Source organism: Baudoinia panamericana, assembly GCF_000338955.1.
Source record: "Baudoinia panamericana UAMH 10762 unplaced genomic scaffold BAUCOscaffold_10, whole genome shotgun sequence".
NCBI lineage: Eukaryota > Fungi > Ascomycota > Dothideomycetes > Mycosphaerellales > Teratosphaeriaceae > Baudoinia > Baudoinia panamericana.
The window spans coordinates 118,206-134,266 of record NW_006911266.1 but is presented as its reverse complement, the minus strand read 5'-3'; the positions used below and the strand labels follow the sequence as shown (position 1 = coordinate 134,266).

At 56.6% G+C, this 16,061-nt stretch overlaps 5 protein-coding genes across 5 annotated transcripts; 4 read left to right on the top strand and 1 right to left on the bottom strand.

The window, feature by feature from the left end:
* Nucleotides 1–546: 546 nt before the first annotated feature.
* Nucleotides 547–6,460, top strand: BAUCODRAFT_567336 (uncharacterized protein; the record flags this gene model as incomplete). The annotated part of the gene is made up of 2 exons (XM_007680670.1): nt 547–954; nt 1,030–6,460. 2 exons carry the CDS (start codon nt 547–549, stop codon nt 6,271–6,273), a joined length of 5,652 nt encoding a protein of 1,883 aa, XP_007678860.1. The 3' UTR covers nt 6,274–6,460.
* Nucleotides 6,461–6,816: 356 nt separating this feature from the next.
* Nucleotides 6,817–10,247, top strand: BAUCODRAFT_26039 (uncharacterized protein; the record flags this gene model as incomplete). The annotated part of the gene is made up of 5 exons (XM_007680359.1): nt 6,817–6,887; nt 6,987–7,205; nt 7,406–9,925; nt 9,964–10,003; nt 10,041–10,247. 5 exons carry the CDS (start codon nt 6,817–6,819, stop codon nt 10,245–10,247), a joined length of 3,057 nt encoding a protein of 1,018 aa, XP_007678549.1.
* A 337-nt stretch (nt 10,248–10,584) lies between these two features.
* Nucleotides 10,585–11,528, bottom strand: BAUCODRAFT_124528 (uncharacterized protein; the record flags this gene model as incomplete). Its single annotated transcript, XM_007680669.1, has 3 exons — nt 10,585–10,930; nt 10,990–11,448; nt 11,509–11,528. The coding sequence occupies 3 exons, from the start codon at nt 11,526–11,528 to the stop codon at nt 10,585–10,587; spliced, it is 825 nt and encodes a 274-aa protein (XP_007678859.1).
* Nucleotides 11,529–11,868: 340 nt separating this feature from the next.
* On the top strand, nt 11,869–14,135 carry BAUCODRAFT_210021 (uncharacterized protein). Its single transcript, XM_007680668.1, has one exon. The coding sequence runs from the start codon at nt 12,105–12,107 to the stop codon at nt 13,737–13,739; it is 1,635 nt and encodes a 544-aa protein (XP_007678858.1). The 5' UTR covers nt 11,869–12,104; the 3' UTR covers nt 13,740–14,135.
* Nucleotides 14,045–16,053, top strand: BAUCODRAFT_209990 (uncharacterized protein). Its single transcript, XM_007680667.1, has 3 exons — nt 14,045–14,399; nt 14,452–14,779; nt 14,830–16,053. Exons 1-3 carry the CDS (start codon nt 14,349–14,351, stop codon nt 15,879–15,881), a joined length of 1,431 nt encoding a protein of 476 aa, XP_007678857.1. The 5' UTR covers nt 14,045–14,348; the 3' UTR covers nt 15,882–16,053.
* The last annotated feature ends 8 nt before the right edge of the window (nt 16,054–16,061 follow it).

Below are 16,061 nucleotides of genomic sequence, written 5' to 3'. Positions count from 1 at the left end.
TAGATATAACACCGCACATTCTTCCGATGCAGAGATATGTGCATAAGCTGCCTGCAATGACGTTCTCCCGCTTTTTGCCTCGAAATGTTGAAGCTGAGCGCGGTAATGTAACGCAAGGTTGTGAAGCATGTCGGGCTCATATGCGGAAACTCTGTGCATGACTCCCAAAGCGGACTAGGGCCACTTAGACACATGCCCGCATCTTCTTGACCCTCGCATCCTCGCTCGTTGCCCACTTTCAAACTCCTCGCTTCATCTGTCCGGTACGAAATTCCATCCATCCCTCGGCGCACCGGGTGCTACTGGTTTTCTGTGGAACTATTGCTGCGAGTGTACTGGCATCTGGCTGTGTTCCGATGATATGTTCGCTGGCCGCATATTGCGCATTTGACCCGACGCTCTGCGGATTGATGCTGTATGCTCCGGCCCTTGTCAGAGTCACAGTCGCGACAGCACACCACATCAACTTGTGCAGCTTGTTAGACCGGGCCGAGTGCCCACACTGACCTGATGGTCGTACCTCCAATCATCGGAGTGCCGACCGTCATGGCGAGCAGTTCTCAGACGCCGGTGCCCGTGATACCAGGCCTTGAAGCTGTGCCATCGCCGGGCACTTCTGCTGCAAAGGCAAAAGCAGCTGTTCTGACTGCACCTGGAACGCTTAACGGGCCACCTTCTGGCAATAACCACGCCATCCCGCTTAGCGCACGTCGAGCGGAGCCTCTGGACCTCTCCACCGTTGAGCGCAAAGGGCAGCCGAATATGCCACCAGAGAGACCGAAAAAGGAGCGCTTATTTGGTATTCCCGAAGCACCTACATATTATCCTACTGAGGAGGAGTTTCGTGATCCGATGGAGTACATGCGCAAGATCGCTCCGGAGGGCAGCAAGTATGGAATTGTGAAGATTGTTCCACCGGAGAGCTGGAACCCACCATTCGCTATCAACACCGAGGTAAGATCATGATCGCTTGATTTGGTCGACAAGTGTTCGATATGGGAGGGTTGTGCTAACGTGAGGTTGAAATAGCGCTTCCACTTCCGCACCCGACGTCAAGAGCTGAACTCGGTCGAAGGTGGTAATCGGGTTAACAACGACTATCTCGATCAACTCGCCAAGTTCCACAAGCAGAACGGACACAACCTCAACCGCTTCCCGAGCGTCGACAAGCGACCACTTGATTTGTATCGCCTCAAGAAGACCGTGGAGCGCAAGGGCGGCTTCGAGCAGGTGTGCAAGGGCAAGAGATGGGCCGAAGTTGGTAGAGATCTGGGATACAGCGGCAAGATCATGTCATCGCTCTCGACATCACTCAAGAACTCCTACCAGAAGTGGCTGCTACCATACGAGGAATATCTGCGCATCGCCAAGCCCGGCGTGCAGCAACAACTGGAATTCATGAACGGTGGACCGTACACGCCGTCACCAGGACCGTCTCCGGCAAAGAAGGCACAGTCAGCCACGCCGTCTGGCATGTACGAAACATCACCGACATACCAAGCACATGTGGCGTTGCACGCGAGCATGAGCGGAGACGGCAGCCCGGCACAGATTCCTCGGTCGCATGAAAGCTCGCAGCCCCCACCACCGTTACCGCCGGCCCCAACCACTGGTGGTTTCACGCCGGTTAACCCTGGTGGTGGCTTCACCGCTGTCAATGCACCCACACAGACACCTTCGTTCACCTCCGTCAACAGCATCAATGGGTTTGCTCATTCGAGCAGTGCAACTCCACAAACGCCCCCCGTCAGCAATGGGCATCCTGTCATCGCACCTCATCCGAACGGTGTCCCCTCGCTCAAGCGACAGCACAGCGACTCTATACTGACGCTCGACGAGATCGACCTGATCAATCAGCGCAGCAAGCGACTGCGTAAGGATGTTCCGACTGTCACTGGCAGCAATATGCATCACTCTCGCATGGGCGCCGCGCGTGCGCAGGCTCAAAAGGAGCGTGCCAACATGAAGCCCGGCGAGGCTTGCGAGGAGTGTCTACGCAATGATGACCTAAGCAAGACCGTAAAGTGTGACAGTTGCGACTGCATCTATCACCGCTACTGCCTGGAGCCACCGTTAAAGCAGAAGCCGGACTTTGAGTGGCATTGTCCGCGATGCTTGGTGGGTTCTGGCGAGTACGGGTTCGAAGAGGGAGACGTCTACTCGTTGTCTGGCTTCCAGAAGAAGGCTAGTGCGTTCAAAAAGCTGCATTTCGAGAGCGTGCCGCGCCAGTTCAGCCCGTTCAGCGAGACTAAGCAAGAATTGACAGAGGAGGATGTGGAAAGGGAGTTCTGGAGGCTAGTTGATGAACTGTCGGACTCGACTGAAGTCGAATACGGCGCTGATATTCACTGCACGACGCACGGCAGCGGCTTTCCTACCATTGAGAAGCAGCCGCGAAATTCGTACTCGACTGACCCGTGGAATCTCAACATCCTACCTTTGGACAAGGAGTCACTCTTTCGGCACGTCAAGTCTGACGTCTCCGGCATGACCATACCCTGGCTGTACGTTGGCATGTGCTTCTCGACGTTCTGCTGGCACAATGAGGACCACTTTGCGTATTCGGCCAACTACCAGCACTTTGGAGAAACGAAAACGTGGTATGGCGTTCCCGGTGAAGATTCGTACAAGTTTGAGGAAGCAATGAAGGAGGAGGTGCCAGAGCTGTTCGAAACGCAGCCCGATTTACTCTTCCAGCTGGTGACCCTTGCGCGGCCAGAGAAATTGCGCAAGGCGGGTGTGAAGGTGTACGTGCTTGATCAGCGACCGGGCCAATTCGTCATCACCTACCCGCGAGCGTACCATGCGGGATTTAATCATGGGTTCAACTTCAACGAGGCTGTCAACTTCGCTCCATATGATTGGGAGCCATTTGGCGAGGAAGGGGTGAAGCGATTACGTGGTTATCGCAAGCAGCCATGCTTCTCGCACGATGAGCTGCTGCTTACTGCCGCCTCCCGCGATCTGACCATTAAGACTGCGAAGTGGTTGGGCCCAGCGTTGGAGCGCATGCGCGATGATGAGGTATTCGCGCGCAAGCACTTCCTCGATACACCCGATACGAGTGCAGGATCGGAGGCGATGGATACATATATCGGACCAAGGTATAAGGAAGCTCCGGTGGTGTTTGACGGACCAGCGGAAGAGGAGGAGCTGATATGCCAGTTCTGCAAAGCGTACTGCTACTTATCGCGCTGCAGATGCAAGAAGACGAATAAGGTGTTGTGCTTACTTCACGCTGGAAGCTATGAATGCTGCGATGCACTGGAGTTTGAGCGGTATCAAGGGTTGGATGGAACGCATGTGCTCGAATATCGCATAACGGATGACGCGCTGAATGCGCTGGTGAAGAAGGTGGTGGACAAGGCGAACATTCCCGAAACTTGGACGGCAAAGGTCGACGCCGAACTGGACGACAATCCGCGACCATCACTGAAACATCTGCGAACGATTCTGGCGGAAGGAGAGAAAATTCAGTACGACCTACCGCAGCTTCCCGATCTGAGAAGGTTCGTGGAGCGGTGTAACGAGTGGGTTGAGGAAGCGACGAATTACATCACGCGGAAGCAGCAAAACCGGCGGAAGAACGAAAAGGCTTGGCGCAAGGGGACGGCGAAGCAAGCGGAACTGGAAGAACGCGACAAGGAGCTTCGAAAGGTGGAGAACATTACTAAGCTGCTGGAAAAGGCGGACGACATTTGCTTTGACTGTCCGGAAATCAACACACTGCGGGAACGCGACGAAGCCATCAAGGAGTTCCAAAACAACGCGAAGACTGCACTCGGCAATATTCGCGCGCACGTCACGGCCGACTTTGAGGAGCTGATGGAGCGCGGCAAGGAGTTTCATGTCGACATCCCCGAGATTGACGACTTGGAGCGCGTCGTGAAGCGGCTGCGATGGGATGATCTTGCCAAGGTCAAGCGGCCGAATATGGAGACGCGTCGCCAAGACCAGACCTTGAAAGATATCGAGAAGTTCATCGCGGAAGGCGTGGAGATTGGCGTGCCGGACAGCAACCCCGACATGCTGTTCTTCCGTGAGCACAAGGCGCAGGGTGACTTGTGGGAGCAGAAGGCTAAAGAGTTGATGGCCGTCGAGCCCGTGCACTTCCAGCAGCTTGACTCCTTGGCCGCTCAAGCCATCACCTTGCCTGTCTCCCCCGAGATATTGGGCAAAGTTGACGAAATCCTCCGCAAGCAGCGTGAGTTGCAAGAGAAGATTGCCGCGCTCATCGAGCAAGCGAAGGATCCTGACTTCCGCAAGCGACCTATGTACAGGGAGATGCGCGCCGTCATCGAAGCGCTAGAAGAGCTGCAGAGCAAGCCAAACGGGACAATCGAGCTGGAGAAGCTACAAAAGCAGCACGAAGACTGGATGCGCGAGGGCAAGAAGCTTTTTGGCAAGGCGAACGCGCCACTCCACATTCTGCACCAGCATATGATGATCGTCAACAACCGCAACGAAGCATGCTTTGACCTGCGCGACACCCCTCGCCTGCCCGTCGAGCCGTCTTCACGCGAACACACACCCAACGAGGACGCAGCGCCACCGATGACGGACGGAAGCAACTCTAGCAGAGATGTCTTCTGCATCTGCCGTCGCCCCGAGGCGGGCATGATGATCGAATGCGAGATCTGCCATGAGTGGTACCACGGCAAGTGCCTGAAGATCGCACGCGGCAAGGTGAAGGAGGATGATAAGTACACCTGCCCGATCTGTGACTGGCGTGTGAAGATTCCACGCGACGCCGCGAGGCCGAAGCTGGAGGACTTGCAGGCGTGGCAGGACAAGCTAGAGACGCTGCCGTTTCAGCCCGAAGAGGAGGGCACGCTCGGGAGTATTGTGGATTATGGTGCTAACTTCCGCGAGTTCATGCGGCCGTTCATTAATCCCGAGAACCAGACTACTCCGGAAGAGGTTGGCACGCTGCGCTTTCAGTTGAGGAAGATCGAGGGCGCGGATATCTTGCTCGCGCATGAGACGAATTATCTGAGGCAGGAGTTGCACAAGTGGGCGCCTGTTGCGCCGGAGCCGCCGCCGACGATTCAGATTTCGGGCTCTACACGCAAGCCGCGTCCGACAAAGCAGCAGAAGCTCATGGCTCAACTTGGCATCACGAACCCGGACGAGCTTCCGCAGCAGTACAGGATCAAGCCGCACGTCGCCAAGCGCAAAGTTTCGGAGGGCATGATGAAGACTCAACCCTTGCAGCCAGCCACGGGCGCCTCAATGTCACCAATGGGCAGCCAGCCACCATCCCTCCCCGGCTCATCCTCCGGTCTCGCCCCAGACACTATGACGACTACTACAGAGAAAGGCCACAAACCCTTCCTCACCCCACTCTCCATCCAAGTCCTAGGCCAATACGCCAGCGCGCCCGTCGTCAGTCAAATGCTCAACGCCGAACCCCACATGAACAGCGAGAAACTGATCAAGATCAAAACTGTGCTGATGCAGGACCCCTCGTCGCGCCATCTCGACCCGGAGGCGATGCGGAAGAGGATAGCATCCTTGACCCCATCCGCCATCGCGGCGACACCTGCGTTCGACTATGCTACTGCTTCGCACAGGAAGTCCGGGTCGAATTCAATTTCGTTGAGTCGGCCCACGCCAACCGCGACGCCGACGGGTAGTACGTTTGTGGGTGGTGCGTCGTTGTTCGCTGCTGCCACGCCTACGCACGGCCATGCGCACGAGATGGGGATGGCGCGGGCGAATCGGATGGGCTCGCCGGCGAATATGTCGCCTGCGTCTTTTGCCCCGGCGCGCACGAGCCCGGATGTTTCGGCGTTTGATCATCATCATACCTTCGACGGCGCTGGTGGGTTTTCGTTCGACAGTCCGGCTGCCGATCACAATCCGAGTCCGTATTTCGGTAGCGCGGGCCATGATGGCAGTGTAGGACATACTGTCACGGCTGGTGGGATGAACAGCCCAGGTTTTGGAGGCAGTCAGCAGAGCGTCGGTAATATCGACCATGTGTTTGCGGATCTCGTGCATGATCATGATGGGATTGGGATGGCTGGGTTTGATGGGGCGGGGGATGCTAGAGAGGCTGCTGTGGGGTCGGTACAAGATGCGAGTGTTCCTGCGCCGGGCAGACAAGAGGAGGATCGGCGGATGGGCGATGAGCCGCCGGTGGTAGAGGATATGGGTGCGATGTTGCGGGATCAGGCTGCTGCGGCTGCGCGGGAGCTGGAGGCGTTGCGGATGGGTGGGCAGAACCAGGAGCAGTATCCTACCTCTGCTTCTGCGCCGGTTGATGGTTGAGCCGGCGAAACAGATCCGGCGGTGGACTAGCAAATGCATGCTATTGATGATCGAGCGGATGCGTGTGATTGCATGCGAGTACGGGCGAATACCCGTTTGCTAAGTGTTGGATGCGTGTGATTTGCAAGCGAGTACCGGTGAACACCGGTTTGCTAAGTGTTGGATGCGTGTGTGGCTTACTACGGTGATGTGGTGTATCTACTGTTCGAGCACTCGACGAGGTATGACATCAAGCTGGACGCGGGTACGGGGGCATCAGTTAGCAGAGCTGAACGGGGCTAGAGCGACCGCTGCGAGAGAGAGAGAGAGCGTGACGCCTTACAACTGAGTGGATATGTACTATTCGGTCAGTCTGCCTTGTGCGGGCGGCTCTAATACAGTGGATGAACGACACTTCAATCACCATACCATTCGTCAAGTGGGCGGCTCATGGGGCGCTGCATCGCGTATCTTGACCGCGTTCATGTGTCCAGAGATGCTGTATTCCCTTTCAGCACCAGCTGTTGAAGTGAAACGCCATTACATATAGCGAAGAACTCTAACATGTTCTGGTATCGACGCTATCGTTATCGCAACGATAACCCCGCCCTATCGGGTGTGGCTCACCGATTCCCGTTCGTGGCTGATGCTTTGCTCATGCGTGCATGTGCGTCTCTGCTGCTTCATGTTGCATCGGTCGTTCGACATCTACGCAACATTTGACACCATAAGAGAGAAGCTGGACCAGGAGCTACGGACATTTACCCATCCAAGTCGAGCCAGATCTGGAAGCAGACAGCTGTAATAAGCGAGGCACAACCAGGACCTCCACCACGCACTAGGATAAGCGCCCGTGTTGGTGGGTCAGCCAGCGTGTCAGTCGTGTCGGAGCTTCTGACGCCGTCGTGGACCCGGTGTCGTGCTGCTGCTGCTGCTGCTGCTGCTCCTCGGCCGTGTGACCTGTCTTGTCGTCTACTACTCACATTACTGACGCTTTGAACGCTTATCATAGTGACAGAAAAGTATAGGATCACAACACCGATCACAAGACGGACCAATCAAGCGGATAAGCACCAACTACTAGCCGTGCAAGCGAAGCTGGTCAAAGCCAACCTAAGCTGCACCTACCCACCATCTGCCTATTTCCCGGCAGAGGGAAGTCCGCACTGCTGCACGTGAACTCGCCCAGAACCATCACGGTAGCAGCATCTACCCATCGACTTCCAACACAAACCTACAACCACCAGCAATCACACACAGCCAAGGCGGTTGCCGCCGACGGCAGATGTCGTAGGCCTGGTGCGGGCCAGGCGACATTTGCTACCATTTCTCCCAACAAACCACCGGCTGTCACGGCTCCCGAGCTGGATAACAACAACAACCACACACAACCCTCCCCTATCACTACCGCCGGCCCAACCGCATCCTCATCCACCACCACCACCGCCACCCTTCTTCCAGCACCAGAATCTACTGCCCCACAACTACCCCACAATCCACCTTCCACCACACCCACCACAGCCGAGGCTCATCAGGACGACTCGGAGCGGCCCAGGAAGCGTCGTCGGCGCGCATCAGAGGCACGTGAGACGCCAGGCACAGCCTCGAAGCAGCGAAAGCCGAAGCGGCGCCGAGCAGCCGGAGCGAATCTGTCTTCAGACCATCCAGCAGAGCCGAGCATGCGGCTTGACTCCACTCAGGAACAAAGAACACATCCTTCTACCAACGGATCGTCATCCCAGAACGGGTCCTCGCCGCATACCAACGGATCCGCCAAGAGCGGCGAGACGAATGGGTTTCATACGAATGGCCACCATGCCGAGCAGACGGCGGTAGCAGTAGTGCATGATGATACGCCGTTCTACGGCCACGATAGAGAAGAGGTGACGAGGATACTGCTGCAGAGTCTGTCGGATTTGGGGTATCAAGGTGCCGCGAAGCAGTTGAGTACGGAGAGTGGGTATGAGCTGGAGATACCGAGTGTAGCAGCATTTAGAAGTGCCGTGCAAGATGGCGACTGGGAGGAGGCAGAGGCGTTGCTGTTTGGAGTAGAAGCGCCGGCGGAGGCAGATGGCGGAGTGATGCTGGGGAATGGTCATGCTACGTCCGCGCCGTGGAGAAAGAGTAGGACGTCACTTGGCAGCCAGAATGGATGGTCAAGACATGGCTTACCGCTAGCCGAAGGTGCCGATACGACGATGCTGAAGTTCCAACTCCGGCAGCAGAAGTATCTGGAACTGCTGGAAAAGCGAGACCTAACCAGCGCCCTAACCGTCCTCCGCAACGAACTCACCCCGCTCAAACGCGACATCAACCGCCTCCATGCCCTTTCAAGTCTAATGATGTGCCATTCGGCAGATGACCTGCGCACGCAAGCAGAATGGGATGGTGCACAAGGTGGCAGCCGCAACAACCTCCTCTCCACCCTTTCGAAATCCATCGCCCCGTCGGTCATGATACCGGAACACCGTCTCGCCACTCTACTTACGCACGTCCAGCAGGAGCAAATACTGCAATGTCGGTATCACAATACATCGCAACAACCGAGTTTGTATACCGACCACGAATGCTCCGCTGATGACTTCCCGCTCCACCCACTGATGGATCTGCGAAACCATACCGACGAAGTCTGGCACCTCGCCTTCTCCCCCGACGGCACATTACTCGCCACCGCAGGCAAAGACGGGTTGGTATGTGTCTACTCCACCCACGATTGGCGGCTGCAGCACGAATTCCGCGAGCACGACCGCAGCAACCTCGGGCCTGAGAACAGCAGCGGCAGTGCCAGCGGTAACAGCAATACGAGAGGTGTCGTGTATGTGGCCTTCAGCCCCAACTCCGAGTACCTCATCTCCTGCGCTCAAAGCAACGAGTTTGTCGTCGTGAGTCTGCGGGATGGGAGGAGAGTGGCGTATGCGGATCACTTTGATTATCCCGTTACTACTGCGGCGTGGTTGCCGGATAGCCAGACGTTTGTGGTGGGGACGCAGGGGTCGCGACGGCCGTTGGGGCTGTACAGTTTGCGAAGTAACTCCGCGAGTGGCTTGAGTGGTGGTGGAAGTGGGAGTGTGGTGAGGAATAATGAGCTACATACCTGGCGCGACCCACCGTGGGACGCGAGTCTGAAGGACAACCCGCCTTCTTTCCGCATCACGGACTGCGCCGTTAACACCGACGGGACACGCATGGTCGCCTCAACGCTGGGTTCTAAGATCCTGCTGTACGACCTCACCTCCCCTGACAGACGGAAACTCGCAGAGTGGAGTATGGAGGCCGGCGTAGATATCACTTCCATCTCCTTCTCGGCGGATGGAGGAGAGGTATTGGTTAGTATGAGCGGCGGCCGCGTGTGGGCTCTCGATGCCGCGACGGGAGAGGTCTTGATGAAGTATGTGGGTGCTGTGCAACGGGATTGGGTGGTCCGGAGTGCGTTTGGTGGCGCAGGGGAGAATTTCGTGGTGAGTGGGAGTGAGGACGGGAAGGTTTATGTTTGGAGGCGGCAGACGGGGGCGCTTGTTGCAAGATTGGACGGGCACGGTGCGGCGGGTGGTGGTGGGGTGAGTGGTGGAGGTGGGAGTGGGAATGGGATGACGGTTAATGCCGTCGCCTGGCTGCAGACGCCTGAGGGGAGGGGCGTGATTGCGAGTGCGGGCGATGATCGCCGGGTTAGGATGTACGTTCCGTCTCGTGATGTTCTTGCGGCTTGGAAAGCGGCGTGGCATGTCCGCTAAGACATCGGCCTGTTGATGCTGTATGCTGTGTGCTGACTTTTGCTGTCTCGTCTGCAGATGGGTCGCCGCGAGCTCTATGAGGACGAGTTCGAATACGCATGTGCCCGTGGAGGCGGGCGCGAGTCGGTCGAGTTTGAGTCTGGGGAGTTATGGGGGTGGGTATGCCAGGTAGCAGCGCCTGGGTTCGGATATGGTATTGGCCCGTCAATGGCGAAGATGAAGGCGAACGTTGTGGATGGACGGCTGCGTCTTGGACAGAACTAGCACCACCACCACTACTACTACTACTACTACTACTACTACTGCTGCTGCTGCTCGTAGGTAGGCATACTCACACCTCAACGCCGTGCGTAGTTGAGGAAGTGAATCACCTGCGCAGTTCGGAACGGGGTGTGTAGAATGTGGCGTGTGGCATAATATGGTAAAGACGTAGTGACTGACTGACTGAATCGTTGGATCGTGAATATTGTTACAAGGCTGATCTACAATTGTCGTCCTTTCACGAAACGCCTCGCTATGGCCCCAACTGCCTTGAAGTAGTATTCAGTCGATGCGTATATCACCGCTCTACTTCATCGATGCTTCCATCATCACTTTACTCCTACTCCACCGCCCCCTCCCCCGCCGGCCGACTCGTCAATACCTGCTCCGGCCCCTGCGCACTCGCCCCACCAGTCGCCGCCCCGCCTCTCCTCCCGGCAGCATCATTATCCTTCTCCCGATTAATCCGCTCCACCACCTTCTCAATCTCCTCGGACGGAAGCATCTCCACTTCCTTCCCCGGAGCCATGATGGCAATCTCGATGTTCTTCGCCCCCGTCTGCACGACTTCGAGGAGGGATTTAATCGTCAGGTCGATGGTTTCCGTGCGCGGCATGGCGGGTTTGTGGTTGCGTTCGAGGAATTCGCGGACGGTTTTGCTGGAGCGGCCGATGGCGTTTGCTTTCCTGTGTAGAAGTAGTGTTAGTGGATGTGAGGGGAGGGAGTGGGTGGTGGATGTACGTACCATGCTGAGTAGATTCCGGAAGGCTCGGTTTGGTATAGTCTTGCCTCCTTACTTTCAGGATCGAAACCAACGATCAACGTGCTGATACCGAATGGCCTGACACCACCCGATTGCGTATACCGTTGCTGCACTCCGGCCACGTATTTGGTGATATACTCCACCGTCACTGGATCCTCAACCGTAAGTCTATGACTCTGCGCCTCTAATCTCGCCCTGTCCACCAATATCCTCGCGTCTGCGTTCAACCCGGCAAAAGCGAGACACACGTGATGGTCGACCATGCTAATCTTTGACGGCGTGATGCGCGTGTCTTGGAGTTTCATTGCGGAGCGCTTTTCGCAGCCGAGCACTACGATTTCGGAGCCTTTGACTGCGACGGCGCAGGTGCCGCGTTTGACTGCTTCGAGGGCATATTCGACTTGGAAGACGTGGCCGTCGGGGGAGAAGACGGAGAGGGCTCTGGGGGGCATTGTTAGTCGAATCGTATGAGGCGTAACGGTACAGGGTGTGGGTTCTTACCTGTCATAGCCGGAGGCCATGGTGGTGGTGGTGGTGGTGGGAGCTCGTTGGCTCCGGGTGGTTGCAGATGTGGTTTGCTTGAGAGTGCCAAGAGCGGCGCAGATAGGGGTGTACGTTTAGATGCAGGCTATGGTGGGTGGGAGGGTGTGTTGTGTATCGGCAACGCTGAAGCACGAGACCTCTAAGTAGAGCTCCGTCAGGCGTCTGGAGAACGCGAAGGCTGCTTCTGCCTAAGGCACGACAGAGAGGAAGCTTGGGCCGCTATCCTGGTGGATGCTCCGTATACCGCAGTGGGAATAGTTGAAGAGGAGGCGCTGCATAACGCGATGCGGATGCGAGCTTGGGAAGGCGGTCATGCCATTGGCTCGTCAAAACGTGTTCCTGCAGAATCGCTTGCAGCATAGCGCACTGAGAGGGTCACAGTACCTCATGCAGTAAGCTCCGTGGAGGGATTGTCAGGATTGGGACTTCTTCAGCTGTATGGCACGATTATATAAAGCAAGTGATCGTCTCCTTTCTCTTCCTCCGCACCTCTGCGGTCTCCCCAATCTCATCGCACTGTAAAACAGCTACCGCCCCAACGACAGCTATAGAAGATGGACCTCGACCCTTCGAGAGCCGAGATATCCTTCACGACTCCAATCCTGCTTGCGATACCGGTTCTCGTCGTTGCGGCCTTGCTAGCTTCACGCCTCCTCGCCCCTCAAAGAGACCCTCGCGAGCCACCATTCATTCCCCATCCCGTCCCATACATAGGCCACCTGCTCACCTTCCTGCGCGAAGGCGGCGACTACTTTCCCCGTCTCTACCAACGCTACCATCATGGGATCTTCGCCATCCCAGTCTTCTCCTCTCGCATTTATGTCCTGGCAACCCCAGCATGGGCCCAAGCCATGCATAAAAACTTCAAAACCCTCAGCTTCAACACCCTCATTGTCCAAGCCATGAAGATGGTGTTCGACATGGACGAAGCTTCTATGAACACCATCTCCCGCAACCCGAACGGCGAAGACGGAACTCGCGAGGGCATACTGCTCGAAATGCACGACCTAATGTTCACCTCTTTCGTCCAATCCATCGACGAGATGAACGCCAACTTCCTCAAATGCTGGGCCCCTCACATCAATCCCCTCGCAACTCACGGCAAGACGGAAACAATCTCGCTCTGGTACTGGCTGCGCCACCACTTCTCCATCGCCTCCACAGACTCCCTCTACGGACCTCAGAACCCCCTCGCTCTCAACCCCGGACTTGAAGACGATGTCTGGGTCTTCGACGACAACATTGACAAGTTCTTCCTGCCATTCCCTTCGCTCACGCTACGGAAAGGCTACCAGGCCCGACAGCGGATGTTCGACGCTTTTGTCAAGTTCGCGGAGAACGACGGGTACAAGCATGCCTCGCGCATCATCAGTGTTCGCGCTGAGGTCAACTACAAACACGGCATTTCAACGCGTATGGTCGGGTACGGGGAGACGAGCATGATGTTCGCCGTGCTTATCAATACCGTGCCCGTGACGTTCTGGCTGTTGAGCTACCTCTTCGCCGATACCACGCTGCTCGCGGACGTCCGAGCAGAGATCGAGGCTTGCATCTCCAACACTGACGTCTCGAAGCGGATCGTCAACGTCACGAAGCTCAAGACGCAATGTCCCCTCCTCAACAGCGCGATGCGGGAGACTCTCCGCATCTGCGCGACGATGAACATAAACCGCTACGTTACGGTAGACACTACCCTCACCAACGCCAGCGAGGGGGAGAGCTATCTGTTGAAGAAAGGGAATCTCGTCATGGTTGGGGCAAACGTTATGCACTTTGAGCCTGACATCTTCGGCACAGATCCGCAAAGATTTGACGCTAGACGCTTTCTGCCAACGTTGGAAAAGGGCAAGAACGATAATGCATCAGGCGAATACACGGGCAAAGCGCTCGACCCCGCAGCCGCGTATAGAGATGGAGAGGGGAAGGTGCATGGTGGTGCTTTCCGCCCGTTTGGTGGCGGGAATAATATCTGTCCCGGGCGACATTTCGCGCAGACGGAGATTCTCACGGTGGTGGCGATGTTTGTGGCAGGGTTCGACATTACGGCGGCGGATGGAGGGAAGTACGTGCCGCCGCCATTTCAGGCTACGAAGATCATTGCGGGCGTTGTGAGGCCGGCGAGGGATGTGGAGGTGAGGGTGCGAAGGCGGCCGGGGGTGGAGGATGTGGAGTGGGTTTGTGAGATGTGATGGCAATAGGGGGCGTTTGCCTCGGAATCGCTTGAGCTTGAGGCACGATTATCAAGCTCAAGGGACGGCCGGAGCATTCCCGCTCAATAGTCCGCTCCCATATCGGCTACAGAGATGCAGATCAACTCAGTTTTAAATGTGGGAGCAAGCCAAGGTACCGCATGCCCGACTCTCGATGCGCTGGACCGTTCCTCCTTCTCTCGCTTCACCGTGGTCAAGGCTAACCTTCAGTGCTCACAAAGAAGGATGTTTGCGAGCAAGCCACAGCTCAGGCTTACATGACTTGATGCCTCCAGAGCAAATTGGCTCGTATATTCAACGGCTTGCTTGAGTCGTCCATGGACATGTCTGCAGATTCCCTCATCCTCAAAGCATCTCGCAGCCGCGTGACGCTCCTCAGGCTGTTCCAGCGCTTCCTCATACGTCCGTCACATGCGAGTCATTCGCGCGCAGCTCCGTGATCAGAGGGTGACGTCGGTTGTTGAATGAGGAAGGCGCGCGAGATCTTGGCGCACGCCAAGCCAAAAGCAATACAACGCAGAGTTTGACGTTGGTGTCGTTCGTCGTCCTACAACAACATCACCAGTCAAGAGTGCCACAGCCGCCACGATGAGTGGCATTCCCGGCACCTGCTTGAGGTGTTTGCATAGCGATAGACGGGTACGCCACCACCGACATGTCCCCTTGTCGAGAGATGCTGACAGCGCCGTAGTGTGACGTTGACAATACCGGACGGCCCTGCAGTAATTGTCAGAATTACTGCAGGCAGAACAACCTGGAAGTACATGAAAGGAACTGCACCATTGTGAAGAATCCAGTGGGATTCCTGCAGAGAGACAAGAAGATAGCGGCACCGATGATGCGGGCCTTCTATCACCAGCGATCACTTGAAGCGTATCAGGACTTGCAGAATGACAGCAACCCGCAGATGAACCAGCAAGACCAGGAAGCGGATCAAGACCAGCGAAACCAGTCCACGAACCTGTATCGCTTTGGGCACCATCCGCCACATGGGTTCAACATGCCTGGATACCAGATGAGTGAGTCCATACGAGTGTGCGTTGACAGTCAGATCCTGATCCTAATACAGATCCGATAATGGCGCAAGGCATGGGGCCGTTAGCACCCTTTGCCCCGGTCCCGGACGTGAGCAAGTCTACCAGAAGAGCGAGGCTCCAGCGCGAGAGAAAGCGCAACCAGAAAGAAGCCGAACGCAAGGCTACCCAGAACGACTTGGAGCAGCAGTTGAGCTGGGAGCGAGAGGAGAGACTTCGCGTGGAGCGGGAGAACCAGAAACTAATCGACAGCTTGAAGCGGTCCAACCGGAGTAGAAGTCCTTCGGTCGAGAAACCAGCGAAGGCACGGCGGCGTGACTATGACGACCGGCCGTCGCATGACCCTCACGGACCATATGAGTACCCGCGGTCGCACGTCGGTCCGTACCCGTACCAGTTCCATGACCCATATTACGGGCCGGCATACCAGCAACTGGCATACCAGCAACCAGCATATCATCAACCAGCATATTACCAGCCAGCATACCAGCCACCAGCATATGCCGGGAACAACCCTTATGACCGCCAGGCTTATGCTTGGCCGGGCCCGCCGATACCGCCGGTGTCGCCAGTGCCGCCGTTGCCGCCGATGCTATCGATGCCGCCGCGGCAGCCGCAGCTTGACCAGAGGCGACATGCTCCTGCCTCTGCGCCGCAAGGTCGCGGGCGGCGTGATGGCCCGGCTGCGGAGTATGCCCCTCCAAGAAGCATGCTCGACCGGATGGATTTCAATGACTGGCGCTCGAACATGATCGCAAATGGACCAGCTCGATCAAGCCGCGAACCTCTGACTGCCGACGAAGCTTCGCCACCTGTACAAGCCCTGCCACCTGTACGAGCTTCGCCACCTGTCCAAGCCCTGCCACCTCTACGAGCTCCACCACCTGACCAAGTTCCACCACCTGACCAAGTTCCGTTACCCAGCCAAGCTCTACCACTCGACCAACCTCCACCACCTGACCAAGGTTCTGTGCTCAGCCAAGTTGTGGGCTCTGGGGTCGTTTCGAATGAGGAAATAGCTGCTGGCATTGCAGCTCTAGCCGCGGAAGCCGGTGACGATGCCGGGAAGGCGTCCGTTGATTCTTAGAATCTTCGAGACGACTTCCAGGCAACGCGTGATGTCTTCATTCTTTCTGTTGATACCTGCATGATGACCATTGGTTGGTCAACTGCAGAGTAATGTTGCCGAAGCTTGCCGTGATGTTACGTATGACGCCCGTCTCTTCGCTTTGAAGGACCAGTGACAAAGATTGCAACTCACAATGCT